The sequence below is a fragment of the Centropristis striata genome, chromosome 20 (genome assembly GCF_030273125.1).
Source record: "Centropristis striata isolate RG_2023a ecotype Rhode Island chromosome 20, C.striata_1.0, whole genome shotgun sequence".
NCBI lineage: Eukaryota > Metazoa > Chordata > Actinopteri > Perciformes > Serranidae > Centropristis > Centropristis striata.
The window spans coordinates 11,655,316-11,672,208 of record NC_081536.1 but is presented as its reverse complement, the minus strand read 5'-3'; the positions used below and the strand labels follow the sequence as shown (position 1 = coordinate 11,672,208).

Genomic DNA, 16,893 nt, shown 5'->3' with positions numbered 1-16,893 from the left:
AAATATTACTAATGGTGTTTGAATTTTCACAGTGGTGAAGGTTTTGTCTGTAATTTCCTGGGTCATGTAGTTTCAAAAGGTTTACAACATAATATATTCAAATATATTCATTCAGGGGGTAATTTAATCCTGGTTTAGTAAATGATTCACTGCAGCTAGTTTTATGAAAATGAATATTTGTTTCTGTGTGTCACATTTTAAAAAGAATAAAGAAAGAAATCAAATGTGAATTAATGAAAATTCTTCAGGGTTCGTACAGGTGCTTGAAATCCTTCAAAATGCTTGAATTTAAATGTATTTTCAAGGTTTAAAAAGTGCTTGGATTTTGGATAAAGTGCTTGTAAATGCTTGAAAATTTGACCTCTGCTAAAGTGTACGAACTGTGATTCTTGCAAAAAATCTGGATAAATAACGTCACAATACCAGTATTTTAAAAGTCAACATATTACTAGTATTAAAAAACTTACTAAATACCAATTTTGTTACCATGGCAGAAAAAAATGTTTTTTTTTTTTTTTTCATTTTTATTAACAACCTGCCTAAAGTGCTGGTACCATAGTAATAGAATAATAATTTTATTTCTATGGTTGGCAAAGAAACTGAACACATACACACCTTTGTAAAAATGTTAATAGTTATTCACCTTCTTATTGCCGTTATTAAATGTTTCCCCTACACTCTAACTGTGGCATTTAGTATTATTTTTTTAGTAAGTGGTTTCACTTGTAAATACATCTGCAATGATTTTTTGACTAAATAATTAGTCTAACGACAGCAAAATTATTGCGAACTGTCAATCATGGAAGTTTTAATGCAAACTTTGCAGGCATATGGAGATTTCCTTTCTTTCTCTGTTCATATCATAATAAACTAGATACAGTTAAGTTTTTTCTTACATTTCTTTGACCAGAAGCTTAATTGATAATCTGGAAAATAATCGGCAGATCAATCATAAATTAAAATAGTTCGTATAACATCTATACTTTTGACAACCTCCTTCTGTATGTGTGTGTCTTTTGAAAGCCTAATTTGAAGACATGCAAGTTCGGTGAATTAAAAAAAGGTCTATTTGCTGGTAGATGTGCATTTGTTTGTCAGTATGTGATAGACTGGCGACCTGTCCAGGGTGTGTCAACTGTACATCTGAGGCCTGACTCCCCAAGACCCTCAACAGGAAACGTACAGATGGAAAATCAGCATTTAACGTGTTTTTAAATAATCATAAAGTAAATCTAAGCCTTCTTTACTGTTGTGTTTAAAAATATTTATGTAAATTAAGCTTATAGCATCAGAAAACGTTAATAACTAATAATTATCCATCTAGCACTGACCTGCCAATTAAAGCAACGTTGCCGTTTTAATTATTTTTATGGTGATGAAATATGTGATGTCGTTTTTAAAGATTAGTATATTTAATTAATTACTTGTATGTGTTCAAGAACTGTAATATTTGAATCCTTTAAACTAAATTAAATAGAATTTTGATTTTATTTAAATTAAAAGGCTATAATATGTGGTTTTAAATGTGCAGCGTGTAATTCAATGGTGATGTTATCAGCCAGGTGTTAAAGGAGAGAAGAAAAACTATAACTAACACACACACACACACAAAAACTGCCTGCTGTATGATAGCTTGAGTGACACCACCCCCACCAACTGTTATCAATTGTTTTTCTTGTTTTCAAATGTAGGTAGAGGAAATGTACATGCAGTTGCAGCTGGTTCAACAGAGATCCCCTCTGAGGGCGAAGAAGACAACCACAATAAGCAAATCAGCTTGAGTCTTCAGAAGATGGTTAACAAAACAAAGGTAAGAGGACGTCATGATTGTTTTTAATGTTTAGTTTAAATTGTGATGATTGAATTTGAATAGTTTTCTATAAAATGCATATTGATGCTAAATATCGTAAGTTTTGTGGGACTTAAAAAAAAAGGAATTAAGTTACCAACAGGAAGCTGGTGAAGCATGAATGGCAGGTATAATGGTCTGGAAGTTTTATGTATGCAGAATTTCGCTCTTCTCATGTATTGTAGAAAACGCCTTTTGTGAATTTGGTCATGATGGTTTGTTTTTTTGTGGGGAGTGGGTCTCCTGAAAAAAGTAACACTGGTTTATTGTGGTATGGGATTATACAGCTTTGATTTTGAAATTTTCCATTTGCTCAATTATAAACTGAATTCCTTTGTTCGCTAGTCTGTTTTGGTATCAGCTAAAATGTGTGCATTTCGATATGACTGTTTTTCCTTATTTTAGCTAAATGTATACAGCGCATTGTTTGTCTTCATTGCATAAATATTGAAAAGATAAAACAGTGTTGAGTTAGATGCATTTTCTGTGTGTTCTTTACAATTTCCTCATCGAGTTTGCACTATATTTATCTTCAATATCTGTTGCAGCTGCAAAATATGACAAAGTCCTGGCATGCATGGTTTTCTGTAATATAGGAAGTAAACAAAACATCAGTAGTGTGTGTCATTCCTTTTTAAGTATTTCCTGCATAAGATCATACACTTCCATAGCTGTAGGCGTTTGACGCATCTAGTCAAGAGGTTCTGTCTGGTCCTGAGGGTTTCCTGTGTTTTGCCTCTGTGATGGTAGCGTACAACTTCCTTGCTTGTGAAATGCACCTGGGCTCTGTTTTCGTTACACTGGTAACCTCAACAAGCTTTGGCTGAAAAAAGCGAAACATGACGTCATCTCCCTCAGGGATCTGTTATGGGTTCACTTTATTGTTGCCAGATTACAGAGATGATTGTAGATTAATGTTCAGATGTGAAGCAGTTAGGTAAACAAATTCATCCGTGATGTATTCTTGGAGGTCACACCTGCATGGATGCAATGATAAATCTCATATTGCTTGACATTTGGTGAATACACTGCAAATCCTTTGCAGTTAAGATTGTTGGACAAAAAAAACCCTCTGAAGATGTCATCAGATTACATATTTGACACAGATATGATTGAAAGATATTTTCACTTTTCAGCAGAAACTTGTTCCTTGTTATTTGCCATCACCCTCTCTGTAATTTCCTGTCTCAATAACAATATAAAGCATGTTTTCTGGTAATTTAATAAATAAATAACCAATATAACATAACAATGTCTTATTTTTGTATACTATTTTATGATGTTGGGCTTAGTGGACCCTAATAGGATGCTCAGTTGTGACAAGTGGTTATTTGGCTTTTTTGATTTGCAATTGGCTCTCTCAGCTTTAGTCGACCTCAATCTTTGCAGAGACCCAGGAGCCTCACCTCTCTTTGATTTTCTGAATAGCTTCATTTTCATTTTTCGCAGAGTAGCAGCCATAAAAGAGACCTACTCATACAGTGAAGAATTTCCTTCATTTGTGCTGGGAGCGCTTGTGCTCAGAGGCCGTGCTGCAGTTCACACCAGCTCTTTGTCAGAGGCTCATTATGTGCAACTCATTCTTCAATGCCTTTTTTTTGTGCGGCTGCCAGAACACGTCCACTGCAGATAAGATAAGCCATAGTCCTCTTTGAGGAACCTTTAGAATAGCTACCCATGTTTTGAGTTGTTTGACTTAGTTTGAAAAAACCCAAATTAGCAGATTTTCTTGTCACCTTTTGGCAGAGCCATAGTGTTAAAAAGAAGATAACCCTGTTGTAGATCAATAACAGAGTGGAAATTCAAAACATTTTCCTTTGAAGAAAGCTTATGTCAAGACAGCCGAGAAGTAGCAGTCATGTGGTGATGGTAACCAACTCAATGACTTCACAACTTGCTTATCAGGGATAATGTGATGTGTGAATGGTGTGGGAGGGACTGGTGGACCATTTTGGCACCGCTGTGTGTAGCAGGCCTTAACCTCTGACTTCCAGCTGGGGCACCAGATATCAGAGTGTGGCAGGAAAGGTCCCGGTGGTCCTGTTTGTAACTGCTGCTCAGGTGTTTGTGCCGATGATGACTTGCTGCATTGGGGCCAAAGTACGAGGCTGAATGGGCCACAGTCGTCAGGTTACAAATTTACAGTTCCGTTTCAGTGGCTCTGAATATGTTTTTCTCCACTCATGGCCTTGGTGTTTGATTTCCTTTTTGGTCTCTATGCAACTTTATATCCGGCAGGGTTACTGAAAGTGCACGGCCTGTCTGGCTGTTAAATAATGATCCTTTTACCTGTTCATTGCTGCGTCATTCAACAAACCAGCTCACAGTATTACACACAAAAGACATACATGCATTACATTTCCCAGTGTCTTCTAGACCTTTTATTTATTTATAGAAACAGTTTTATTGGCTACATTAAAGTGTAGATTTGTTCTTCGTAGATTTCCCTCCTGTTTACTGTGATTTTTGCTCCAACAAACATGAGCCAAGAGATAAATCAAGCCAAACCTGTGCTCTATAGCTGCTCCACTACTAAAATGTAATTGTTTGCCAAATCTGTGAATATCATTACACAATACAATGACGGCTTTTTTTAAACGTACTTTGACGCTCAGGATTGATGCCCAAAAATAAAATTGGTTTGAAAGCACTGAACACAGACCAGTTCATCCTCAAGATCATATTGTTAATAAATGATTTCATTTGATTTCCCCTCATCATTTGTCTAACTACTTTACACTAAATTTCCACAACAAACATAAATAGTTCAAAAAAGGGTCCATCATGTTTTAAGTAAAGAAGATTTGATTAAAAAAAATGTTGTATCCATGTCATAAGTTTAGTGTATTTTTCTTTGTTCCAGGCTATGAGAACACTGGTCATGACAAGCATGCCCACTGAGTAAGTGCAAACACTTTAAAACTGTTTGTTTTGAGATAAATGTACTTACAACACTGATTGTTTGTGTTATATGCTTTCTTCTCTACTCACCTCTTACAGGAAGCAGCACACAGTGGATCAGGTAGTGAGCACACTGGGTGGGTTTACAGTCGTTGACCGAGTTTGTGAGAGCACAACTCATGTGGTGTCCGGGGCTCACCGGCGGACTCTCAATATTCTGTTGGGTATAGCTCGTGGTTGCTGGATCCTGTCGTTTGAATGGGTATGTAGTTTGTATATGCTTGAAAGCCATTGCATAATATTATTTAAAATGATGATGAAGTGTGACACTATTTTTTACCTTAATTTCTCCTGAATAGATCCTCTGGTGTTTGGAGCAAAGGCAGTGGATTCCAGAGGAACCATATGAACTTTCGGAACAATTTCCTGCAGCACAGGTGAGTACCAGTTCTAGACTAGTAGTATCACTAAAAGTGTCCATGACACAAATATCAGCATTAAACTTGACCATTAAACTCATTATGTTTCTTATTAGTACAATAAATAAGATATATTTTTATATTTATTTTAATGGCCCTATCAGAGTTTTTAAATGCATGGCATCATAAATACTGAAGGACATGAAATTTACAGATACAATTAAGGTAGTTTATGCCTTTGCCTATATAAACCATTCTTAATGACTAAATCAATTAAAGTTAATTAAACATGTATATATTTTTTATTACTATTTACTTTTTCATATTGACAAAAACTTGGAAAACATTAAAATCATGGGTTAAATTTCCTCTGTTTTCTTATTATATTTTTTTCTGGATACAAATCATTTTCTGTACATAAATCAATTTTGCAACACCCCCTTTTCACACTCACAACTAATAAAGGCTCGTAAAACCAAAGCCGAGGAAGTAGAACGGAAACCTGCTAATTTTTATTGCCAGTCATTCATCTTCAGTCCGCTTGTTTTTCCTGAAGCGTCCTGTGCGAACTGACAGTGTTGCCTCTTCCTGAACTCGTCATTCATGAATCACTGTCTGCTCCTGCCACTGCGAGGGAAGACGTGGGGTCTTGATGCTGACAAATGTCACCACATTTCCTCTTGAAATTATATGAAGGCTTTTGTTGTGACAGAAAAAGTGTTATTTATTTGCCCCACAGCTATTTGTCATCCCTTTATTCTTACTGATGCGTCCAACGTTTGGCAAACCACACACTTCCCACATTTATTCAGTTCCTGTGCCCTGTCATATTCATTAATATTGTCTAAACAGATGAACAGTGAATTTTGTTGCGTATACAGATATGCCTCTGTTCAAATAATGATACATGACCTCAGTGTATTAGCAGTAAGATAAAAAAAAGACTGAAGCCTTCATGTCAAATGAAGCTTGTCTGATATCTGACAGAAATGACAACTCGTAACACTCCCTTCACTAATCGTTTTCAATATAATTTTGTTATAAAAGATTTTATCCATATTGCCCATTATAAGCTATGCCCATATTGCTCTTCTGAAGATTTGGGGAATCAATTTTAAATAACCAGTTAAATTGTGATCAGTGGCGTGAAAGGCAACAATAAAAATGCAACTTTGTAGCGTTTCCATTTTTTATTTTGTAGTTGAAATGTTAAAACTTTGCTGACAAAATTGTGGCAATCTGAAAATTGTGCATTCACCAGGCAGTTAATTGTTCTGGTAGGACTATTATGGAAAAAAGGTAGAGTTAAGGCTTTCGTTTTAGGCTTTCTGCCTTTTGGTTGTGTTTAATATTCAACTTTAAGGCTATAACAGCTGGTAGAGCATAACAGTCAACACATTTAGTGTGTTTACTGATGAGAAATTCAGCCTCCTCCCTTGTACAACTTTCTCATAAGATTTGCTTGTGGAAGCTTCAAAAGACATATTGCATAAATAACAAAATACATTCCCAAAAGACTGCAAAAAGATTTATCGTTATGCATGAGCATGCAAGAAGGTACTGCAGAGTTATATTAAAAGAATTCCTCTTAGTGTATGTGCAGTGAAATCGTTAACTAGCAAGGATTCAAGATTTATAACAAATCTCTGTAATAATGTTAAATATCAAACGTAAAATCTACATATAAATTAAACAACAAATGTACATACATTCTCAGGAGAAAAACATTTTCTGTGGTATTTTTACATTTGCATTTACATTTTAGGCATTCAACAGAAACATAATCACTTTAAGTCAGTTGTTTATCTGCATGTTGTACCATAGTCTCTTTTTACAATGACATAGGCAGCTTTTATACAAGACATAGTTAAATGGGTGCTTGAACTACATTAAATCTTAATGATTAATGTCACATTTACACTCAGTGTAATTGCTATACTAATATTTTCTATACATACTATAGTCACTATTTTTTAGTATAAATATTTGTCATTTTGACCGGCCATATTTTACAACAACCCATTTAATTAAAACTATAAACATAAACATCCACAACATATGTCTTTCCAAAGTTATGTAAAGAATATTTTCATGATGTGCTTTGGGTCCCTTGAGAATTTGTATTTTTGGTTTTGTTGTTTGTTACTTTTTTTCGGGCAGTCAATGACAGTTCAAAGGGAACCTGAGAAGTCTGCTGGTCTTATCATCATTGTAGTGGACTTCAGCGAGTAGCCTGAGCCTTTCCAGTAGTACCATTTGATGCCGTTGAAGCGGTTTGAGTTCTGGCCTTCTTGGTAATACATCCCATTCAAATTGGACGGACCACAGGCATCAAACCACCAACCTAGAATGTCAAAACAAACTTAAATTTAGATGTCATGTAATGATGCATATAGCCATGTATAAAACAGGGGTGGTGTTTGCGGTCTTTTCTAATATATTTTCCTTTATGAAAAGCTAGTCTGACTTCACACTTTTGACTTGTGTGTGAGAATGTTTCATGATCACAGGGCAAAATTACAAAATAAAAATAATACATTACAAGCTGTTTCAGAGCTTAACCATATTTTTGTCTTATTATGGAGACTTTCAGTCCATTTATACAAATGCATTATTTTTAAATCCAGAAATGTGCTGTCTTGAGACTACCTGTAACATTTGCTCCTTATAGGACCAGTAAAGAAAGTTGTTTCAAAGAAGAGCTCTGCTCTGCTGTGATAACATATGGCTTCTACATATTAATGCATCTCTACTGTGTTGCACTTGAACCTATAGCTCAATCCATGTCATGTCTTGTCATGTCATGTCTTCACTTGAGCAGCTGGTAACTACTGATTAAATTGTGGCAGTACACACTTCTCTACGTGTCAGTGTCAAGGCAGGCATTTGGCAGCATCTGATTGGATATGACAGTAAAATTGCTACTGCTCCAATGTCAAGATGTTGCCGTGTCATGATGTTGTTTAGCCCTTTTATGTAGTAACTTTTATCTATTTCCAATATATGGTTTTATCACTTCCTGCCCTCCATCTGAATTCTGCATGTCAGAAATTCTGTAGAATCTGTAGTTATAGTTTGGTTTTACATACTGATTGTGGTTTAATATAGATTTGCTACATTCATTCAAATTTTTCTTCATTCAAAACAAGCAGCTTCATTATTTGAAATGGCAGATCCTGCTTTACTCTTTCTACTGGGTCAGTGCCACTCAGTCACGATTGAGCATAATGTGAATATGGAGTCCCCAGTGAAAGACCCCTCATGGGAAAATAGAGAGAGGGTTAGGGTTTTCATGCTTTCATGCTCACTTGGCAGACCCCAACACAGAGGGAGACAAACTTCTGGCAGCAGAGTCACTTTCAAGGGAATGGAGGAGGACCTTTAAGCTACAAGAGGAGAGAGGGAAAAGCTCTGTTCCCAGGCTATTAATGTCAGCCATTGTAGGGGCTGAATTCCCCAATGAGTTGATCAGTGATTAACTCTGAGCTAATTGTGCTCTTTGACCTGGCCCCAAAAGCACGGGAGCCCTTAAAATGCCCTTGAAGATTTTTTGGGGGAAGTGCCAAGATTTGGGTGGGTGGGAATTTGTTCCACAACAAGTGCTTTCAAAAATCAACATGAATATTGTGTTTTCCTCACAAGCACAATCATTGAAAAGCACAAAAATGTGTTTCTTACCCCCTGTTGTCAGTTGTGAACATTTGCAAACACATTTGTCGTTGTCTGCATCCTTTGTACTGAAATCACTTCCTGGCTGCCCGATGCTGCTTATTTTGCCTGCTGTTCCACTGAAGCCTTTAAGGTGTATCCTGTAGAATGGAAAAGGAAAAATGAAGGAAGAGAAGGAGGAAGTCTGTGATTGCTGTTCCTCAAAAGGCAACGTCCAACTCACTTATACAGTTCTTTGGCCGTAGCTTCACTATTACTGCGTGAAACATGGGATTTAGAATGAGGATGAAAGTGTGTGCTATTTGTATTACAATCTTTTACGCTTGTCTAATTTTTGTAAAATGTTTTACCTTTTGTGATTTTCACAAATGGCTTGGTGATTTCACAATTTGCTTTGTGCTATTTGTGCAGTTTTCTTTGTAGCTTGGGTTTTTTTTCTTCAAATTACTGAGCCAACTAACTGGAGACCAAATTGGTCATAGTCAAGTAGACTTAAGCCTGAGAAGAACTGTGCTGAATTGAGGCATTTCAAGGTCTGTTTGTCAAATTGAAAGGAAGTATCCATTTCACTCCTGAAATCGGCTTAGCTTTGGAAAAGAAAATACTATTAAAGGTTGTGTTATTGTCAAGAGGGGCAGACTGAATGTTAGAAATTCAAGACATTGTATGTATTTCCTATTTTTCAAACACTGAAAATTTTTATTACATTTTCTTTGGGCTGATGCCAGACGTTAGTAACAGGAAGTAGATGGTCTTATACAGCAAAGACTCACGATCCAGAGGTATGTCTATAATGTGCTATGCTTTTGAAAAGAAGTGGAGGTCAGCATTTATGACCATGAGCTTTTTTCTTTCTTTTTTTTTCTAATGTAGGTTCCATAAGATAGATATATGTTACAGGGGACACCGTCATAATAAGATTAGAAAGAATCCATCACACATAAGAGATGGGACAATCAGAGCAAATCAGTGGAAAATCACCATAAGTAATGTCAGCGTGTCCATTAATGTGGTCTCATCTTCACTGTCAGGGAACAGTGTAGAGAATAAGCCTGATAATCAGACTGAATTGTTTCAATTCATTATTTCTTATATTTGAATCACCTAAAAACCACAATTCAATGTGGGTGACAGTATGGATCCAGGCTTGTAGGAAATGTTGTATTTTAAAATATTACATGCAGAGCTCTTATGCATTTAGGTTCTGGAAGAAAGAAGAAGATTTTTATGCATCTTCGTTCAAGGACTGTTGGCTGTCACTAATATAGTTGTTAATGTTCTAATAATAATTGCATGCCTTGAGTTTTGAGGCTGTGCTTTAGTCACACTCCTTAATTAAAAATTGGTACCACCACTTTTTGGTATGTGTTTGGGATTGCAGACTTCAAAAGCAATGTTGTAAGACGGACACATTATATGCTATTGGGCTTCTTTGTCCCTAATAGCTTGAGCTACATGAGCTGTGAAATTTTGTCTTAAAAGAAAATTTAAACAAAATGTTCAGTAATTGCCACCAAGCACCTGACACATTTGTTTCTTTGATGTTGTCCGTACAAAGTACCTGTAATTTTGTGCTTCGCTGTCGAGAGAAAACTGGTCATATTGTGAGAATCCAGAGTTTCCTTCCCAGTCATTCAGCTGGATCCTTAGTTTGTAGGACTGTTGAATTGTGAGTCGGGAAACAAATTCATTTCCTAACCAGAATTCACCCGAAGGTTCTCCAAACCCCTGAAAAGACCAAAAGAGAAGTGTAATTAAACCTTGTTGAACCATTGCAGGAGGGCCTTGTAAGTTGCTTTTTCCATTAAAGGGAAGCTTTGCTGTTTTGCAGATGAATGCTGTTTGGCTTCCCTCCATGATGCCAGTGCCTGGAGCTCCCCACTCATTTGCAGACGCTGGCAACATGGAGGGAAGCCAAACACAGTTCATCTGCATATACTACCCACACTGCAATGAGACAAAGCTGGTTGCTAATCAGAAAAAGTTGTCTAATACATGAAAAGTTATTTTCCCTGAAACTAAAATAACATCAAGAATACTCAAAATACTATCAGCAATTACATAAAACAATCATGTTCACAATGAGATATTGATAACAAAGTATTTCAGTTTTAACTAAGCTTGTATTGTGTTCGGAGTAAAGGAAATGGCATGAATGCTTTCCTCTGTAATGGTTGCTCTGTAGGGACTTCAGACTCTTTTAAGCATGGTGTTGGCCCATTTATCTCCCACTTGCCAATGCTCGACTATTTTTGGGAGTAATCTAGAATTCTTTTTTGATTATAGATTTGAAGTACAGTTGCGGATGCACTTACAGAAATCTTGAACATGCTGTCATTGAAAGGGGCTTGAAAGATGGCAAATCATAGTGATGTTGAAATGTTTATGTTGTCCTGCTGGTATAAAGATCATTGATGGTGATCAACATAAACACAGGGTTTCTGTGTTTGTAGTTGTAGTTTGTCCCTTCTGCTTTGGATTGCACATAGGAATTGCCTCAAACAGAGCTGAATAACCAGGGCTTTAAAGCACTTTCAGTCTATGGCCAAAACCAAATCTGCTCACTGTACTGTGCATTTGGAATAAAAGCCGTAGCCTTGGTTATATTTTTTTAAAGGAGGAATTTCTTGTTGACAGCTTTTACCTTTTTGTACTCTTGCCACGTACGGTGAAAGTCAACATGGCCATCAAAGCGTTTTTGTAGTACTGTCCACCCACCTCCTTCTGTCTCCATGTCACAGAAAGCCTTCACACACAAGGAAAAAAGAGCTGCTGCAATTAATAATTCAAAATGAAGTCTCTGTAAAGACATCATGGTCATTTATAATTTTAAATTGCTGTCTTATTTGAGTTTGGTCAAAACAAATGTTAGGTTGCAGCCAGGGAAGGGACACAGGATTGAGGTCTATGTCTTATTCGCTGAAGAGTTTCTAAGGAGATCTCAGTTTTAGCTCAAGCATGCACATCATTAATGGGAGTCTGAGAACATTTTGATTTACCTACCCCACCCTCAAACACAATACTGTTTACTGAGAGGTTTTATTCACAAGGTTGTGTAAGTGTGGGTGGGTCATTGCATGCCTAATATGAATCAATTAAATAGATTTACTTTACCTTAACTTCTATTGTAGTGTTGGCTAATGTGAGAGTGTAGACTCCACTTTGGGTGTTTCCTGATTTGAACACAGCAGCACAGTCCATGAATGTAGTTGGAGTGTCCTGCATCATGACAGGTTTGCTCCCTGCAAAAGAGACGTTAAATTGACACAATTGTACAGCAATTTGACTGTCCTATTTTGATCGGCTGTTCGATTGCTTCAGTGTTGCAGCATTTGGTAATTAATTATAGTTGAGTGGCCTTCTCTAGTGCAATCTAATACAACAGCACAATCACACAAAAATTGGCCAAAAAAAAGAAACGTTTGCTGTGTTTCTTGCAGGGCCACTTGATTGGATTAGTTTGTGCAGGTGTTAAATTGATTTCCAGTGGCTACAGCAGACTGGTTGTACTGGTAGCTCCAAAGCATGGATGTTTTTTTCTGATAGAAATAATATCAAACTTATGGGTGCATCAAAGAGGTTGTGATGACCTGAAGTGCAGACTCACCTTGAGCTGAGCCGACAGAGATGGTGTGAATGAGGTTGTTGACGGTGTCCAGTAGCTCCTGCTGCTGATGCTGCAGTAAAGTGTTGTTGGAGGAGACTTTGAGCAGCTGGTGCTCCAGCTCACCTATGATGGCCGTCTGCCTCAGTATCAGAGTCTGAAGCTGCTCTTTCTCTTCTCGAAGCAGCTTCAGCTCCACCTGCCTCTGCTCCTGCATCTCCTCAACCTTTTTCTCCAGAAAGCTGAGAGGCAGGAAAAAAGTTCAGCAGCGAACCTTGTTTTTGCTTTGTACATTAGCACAAAACTATAAATAAGTATTATCCGTGATCTATGACATGATTTGATATCCTCACCTGTTTTTGTCATTAAGCTTACTGATGTCATTTGTCTGGACAATCAGTTGTTTTTCCAACTTGTTGGTTGATAAGGAATTTTCAAGAAGTTGACGCTCGAGTCGAGTTGTATGATGAATTACCTAAAAACAACAGAACAGCATAAAGCAGATTATTCAGGCTTTGTTCAAGAGATACCTTTTAAAATCTGAGGTAAATTGTTGTATCACCAAAGCTACTTTAAGCTATTTTGCTGAGTTTCCTTTTAGCAAAATGCTCTAAGTGAATTTGACTTCCCTGTGGTAAACATTTATTCAGTGTACGTCTAGGGCTGTTATTGTGAAAGGTTAAGGACGGAAAGAGTGGGTCTGGTATGCGCTGCCATTGTCAAGGTTGAAGGGAATAATAAAGTTAACCAACTTAGCTCAGACAACAGAGCCTTTGTTTTATTGTTTTATTAACCTTGGATGTATTGGTGCAACTCATCAGCTACACTATAGTGTTTTTTTAATATGACCTTTCTGCACAAAGTAATTGGTTGATGAAAAGAATACACAAGTGTGAAGTAATCACATAAAACATGTTCCTGATATATATATATATATATATATATATATATATATATATAGGCCTTTAGTTTAAGAAGGGCTCAAGATCTTCAAATTAATGTCCCTTGTTGTCCACACAAGACAGCATGGTCCCAAGTTTAACTCAAAACTGAAAGCAGGTTGTGTTTTCAAATTGATATTTTACTTTGAAATTATGCAGTTTCATCTGACATTTCTCCATTTTTTTGTTTAATATAATACATGACTTGCAGGTATTTAGAAAAAAGAAAGTAAAAAAATGAATAAAAATCAAACATTGACAACATAAAGATCCAAATGGTTTGTCTAGTGAAAAAGCAATTTGTCTAAATAATTCAGGCATTGAGTTCTGTTTTCTATTAAATTCAACAAAAGCCCATTTTTCACCTTCAAAGTGAACAGTGAGCATTTGCAAAATGGAAAAACGTGACAGGAAAGAACAACCAGATTCCAATAAAGCAGACATACCTGAACAAGGGAAACATTCAAAATCCACCTATTTTTCACAGACCGACGTATTGAACTGAACTCTGGGGTTGGGGACCTTGCCTCTAATTTCCCTGTTCGGAGGAACTGAACTCAGCAAAAAGCAGGTTGTTTACATGGATCCAACTATGTGTCTCCAATGGATCTGTTGATGCCTTTGAACAGACGGATGTCTGATTGTGACAAACTGATAGACCCTTTCTGTGGGAATACGAGTGTGCTAATAACAGGAAATGCTGTACAGTTGGCTCACATAAGGTCATTGACGTGTAACCACAATAATAAACTGACGCAGTCATTCCTGTTTTTCCCATTTTAACATTATTTAATGCAGTTTTTTGCAGTTAGACTTGCATACTTAAATGAAAAAAAGTGGATGTTAAACATACTAATGTATTGATTTCATCAAATTTTCATGAGCATATTATTCTGTTAAGAAGCCCATTATGCTTATATGTAGATGGTTTTGACAGTTTTGACTCCTCAGTGTTGTGTTGCATAGCATGTGTACAATTCTAGTGTTGGGTATTTCCCTGTGTTTACAGTAGCGTGCAGCCTCACCTGTGCCTCCACATTGGTCAGTTTCCTTGTTTGCTCTGCGGTTTGACTCAGCAGGTTTGTTCCAATTTCAATCATTGTAGCAGTATGGTTGTGTACAGCAGTCTGTTGGATTTGGACCATGTCCTGTTTCATGCTGTCCTGGATGTAGTTTTCAAGCTGCAGCACAGGAAAAAATAGCTTGAGTTTAAGAGTCATTGATTATGGGTCATTACCAGTTCCATTACCATTCATAGGGTAGTTTGCAGATAAACAGCTGGGTGCTGTTCATTTAATGTGCTTCTGTAATGTTCGACACATAGCAACTCTGTTTCTTGCATGAGTTCTTGAGTAACCTCAGTCGTGTCACTTGTTCTCTTTTTGTTGCTGTGATGATTCACCCTGATGGTTGAGGCACTCAAATCAAGGACATTCATTCTATTGTTCATTGCACACTGATTGGAGTGCAATTGAGAGTAAAGTATTAACAGTTTATAATAGCCATTTATACTTAATATCATTGTTGGGTGTGCAGCTAGGCTTCTTAAGTTAACAAAGAAAAAAAACATTAAAAAAACCCATAAAAAAAATCTGAATTTCACACTCTGGAAAACATGTAGCACTAACTTTGTTAATTTAAATTATATTGTTTTATTCCCTAGTTACACACCAAGCTTGTGATCTTGTTGGAATATTACCATTGTCCCTTCTGGCTAATATCTTTGCATTGGACTCTACATAATATTCTGGCATAGGGGTGGAAGAAAAATATTACTTGTGTATTTATTTAAACATATATACAAGTTTTACCTAAAAGCCTTTTTTTTTAATCGCAAGATAGCACCTTGCTTACAGTATTGCAAAATATTGAATGGTAACCCCTGTATCATGGTATGTATCGTGTTGCAACATACTTGTCAAGACACAGCCCTATGGTAACAATGGGGTTATATTAATTATCCTCAGATTTTGTGTTACAAGGGTTTTTATGATTGCTATGATGTTGAAAACACACATAATTGAGGAATATGATAATAAAATGCAATGTTAAATTATAAAAAAAAATCAGATTTTCCTCACTTTTATAGCCGTTTATTTACAGCCACTTCGTAAAAGAAGTTGGAGGAAAAACGATGCCACTATCTCTGCAACTCTGCAGCGATAGTTCCACACCCTATATTATGGTAAATAACCTAGTATCACTTATGTTTGCAATTGTGTTCTTTAAATTTCGTACTTTTTCACATAAATAGAGCGAAAGAGTTGAGTAGAAACAGTTTATTAATTTGGTATTCATATAATCTTAAGAATTCTTATGAATGACTAAAACATTTACAGTTCTGATGTAACCCTGCACATTTCAAACCTTTTAGTCATAGGAAAAATACAATGAACGTAGATGTCTGCAGGGTGGGAAAAGGTCGATGTTTCATCTTTACGAGATCTGTTCTTATCTACCTTACAGTATTGCCAGATTTAGACTGAGACCAATCATTAAGTTATTTCCTGCACGGTGTTCCTGAGTGGCAATCAGGTCACACGACTCGTAAACAGGATGGAAGTGTTGAGTGAGGAGTTACATCCTTCATGACAGTACGACATGCGTGTGCAACTGGAAACCAACGTCCGTTAAAAATATTTGTCATTTACAGTAAGTTTGCATAATCATTCTTGTTATTTACCCATCAGTCAGCAATGCAAACCCTAAACAGACATTTTCATTTTCTTTTGGAAAAAAAAACAAGTAACATCTGCAATTAGTGCTGATTTGTTTGTCTTCCTTTCATGACGTTCAATTTGTTTATGTTCTTGGAGACACAAAGAGATGTGTGGAAGGTGGAAGGCTGTCATTTGCAATTGTTGGCAGGATGTCCCATTGACAGTCAGTGATCTAATCAGTTGTTTACTCCGTGTGACTTTAAGGCGTCAGTAAGAAATGGCCGTTTTCCTCAACAAATTGTTTTCCTCAGTTGTCATCATCCGGTGCAGCGTAAAAATTAATTTTGAAAGAACTGTGATTGTTTTAAATACACAAATCATGCCTGACAGAAGTTGCTACTGTGCAATGATTAGATTTTTCTTTTCCAAAAATAAAGCCCAGACAAGGAATAGTTGTGGATTAGGGGGAGGCTAATTTCTGTAGACATCCTGAATAGGTTTATGTGACAGCAGTGTGACATTATTTAAGCTTTAAAGTGACTGATTCCTCTAAAGTAGGGAGTAATTTCTTGTTTCAGGTTATTTACACTGTATTTGAGCCCTTTCATCCATCAAGCCACTCCTGTAAAAAGAGGTTTATAACCTCAGTGAGGCACGTCCCTGATTCAGTAAACCTTTCACAATATGTAGTGGTTACATTTTACCCAAGGCACCTTTTAATAACAAGAAATTTAGTATTTGAACACACAAATGCATTAAGCCTGCACCCAAAGTATTACATTTACTGCTGCTACAGTATTTCTTTTTTCTTCTGGAAGAAATGTGTCTTTCTTATTTTAACTGTGATGAC

At 36.5% G+C, this 16,893-nt stretch overlaps 2 protein-coding genes across 3 annotated transcripts in view; one reads left to right on the top strand and one right to left on the bottom strand.

The window, feature by feature from the left end:
* Positions 1-16,893, top strand: part of mcph1 (microcephalin 1) — a 30,855-nt gene that overhangs the window by 6,453 nt on the left and 7,509 nt on the right. For both annotated transcript variants that reach the window (XM_059359349.1, XM_059359348.1), the window contains exons 10-13: positions 1,692-1,810; positions 4,713-4,750; positions 4,850-5,012; positions 5,110-5,187. In XM_059359349.1, the coding sequence (XP_059215332.1) occupies positions 1,692-1,810; positions 4,713-4,750; positions 4,850-5,012; positions 5,110-5,187 (398 nt within the window). The remainder of the gene's footprint in view (positions 1-1,691; positions 1,811-4,712; positions 4,751-4,849; positions 5,013-5,109; positions 5,188-16,893) is intronic.
* Positions 6,352-14,720, bottom strand: angpt2a (angiopoietin 2a). Its single transcript, XM_059359350.1, has 8 exons — positions 14,409-14,720; positions 12,796-12,917; positions 12,446-12,684; positions 11,953-12,080; positions 11,483-11,584; positions 10,400-10,566; positions 8,848-8,978; positions 6,352-7,513 (listed from the first exon to the last, which is right to left on the bottom strand). The coding sequence occupies exons 1-8, from the start codon at positions 14,601-14,603 to the stop codon at positions 7,341-7,343; spliced, it is 1,257 nt and encodes a 418-aa protein (XP_059215333.1). The 5' UTR covers positions 14,604-14,720; the 3' UTR covers positions 6,352-7,340.

What these genes read in the sequence shown, in the direction of transcription:
- angpt2a (XM_059359350.1), bottom strand. Translation starts at nt 14,603, where the DNA reads ATGACTCTTAAACTCAAGCTATTTTTTCCTGTGCTGCAGCTTGAAAAC. An exon ending in CTCTGTCGGCTCAGCTCAAG is followed by an intron (nt 12,081 to 12,445) that starts GTGAGTCTGCAC and finishes TCTCTTTTGCAG; the next exon opens with GGAGCAAACCTGTCATGATG. An exon ending in CGTGGCAAGAGTACAAAAAG is followed by an intron (nt 10,567 to 11,482) that starts GTAAAAGCTGTC and finishes TGGTCTTTTCAG; the next exon opens with GGGTTTGGAGAACCTTCGGG.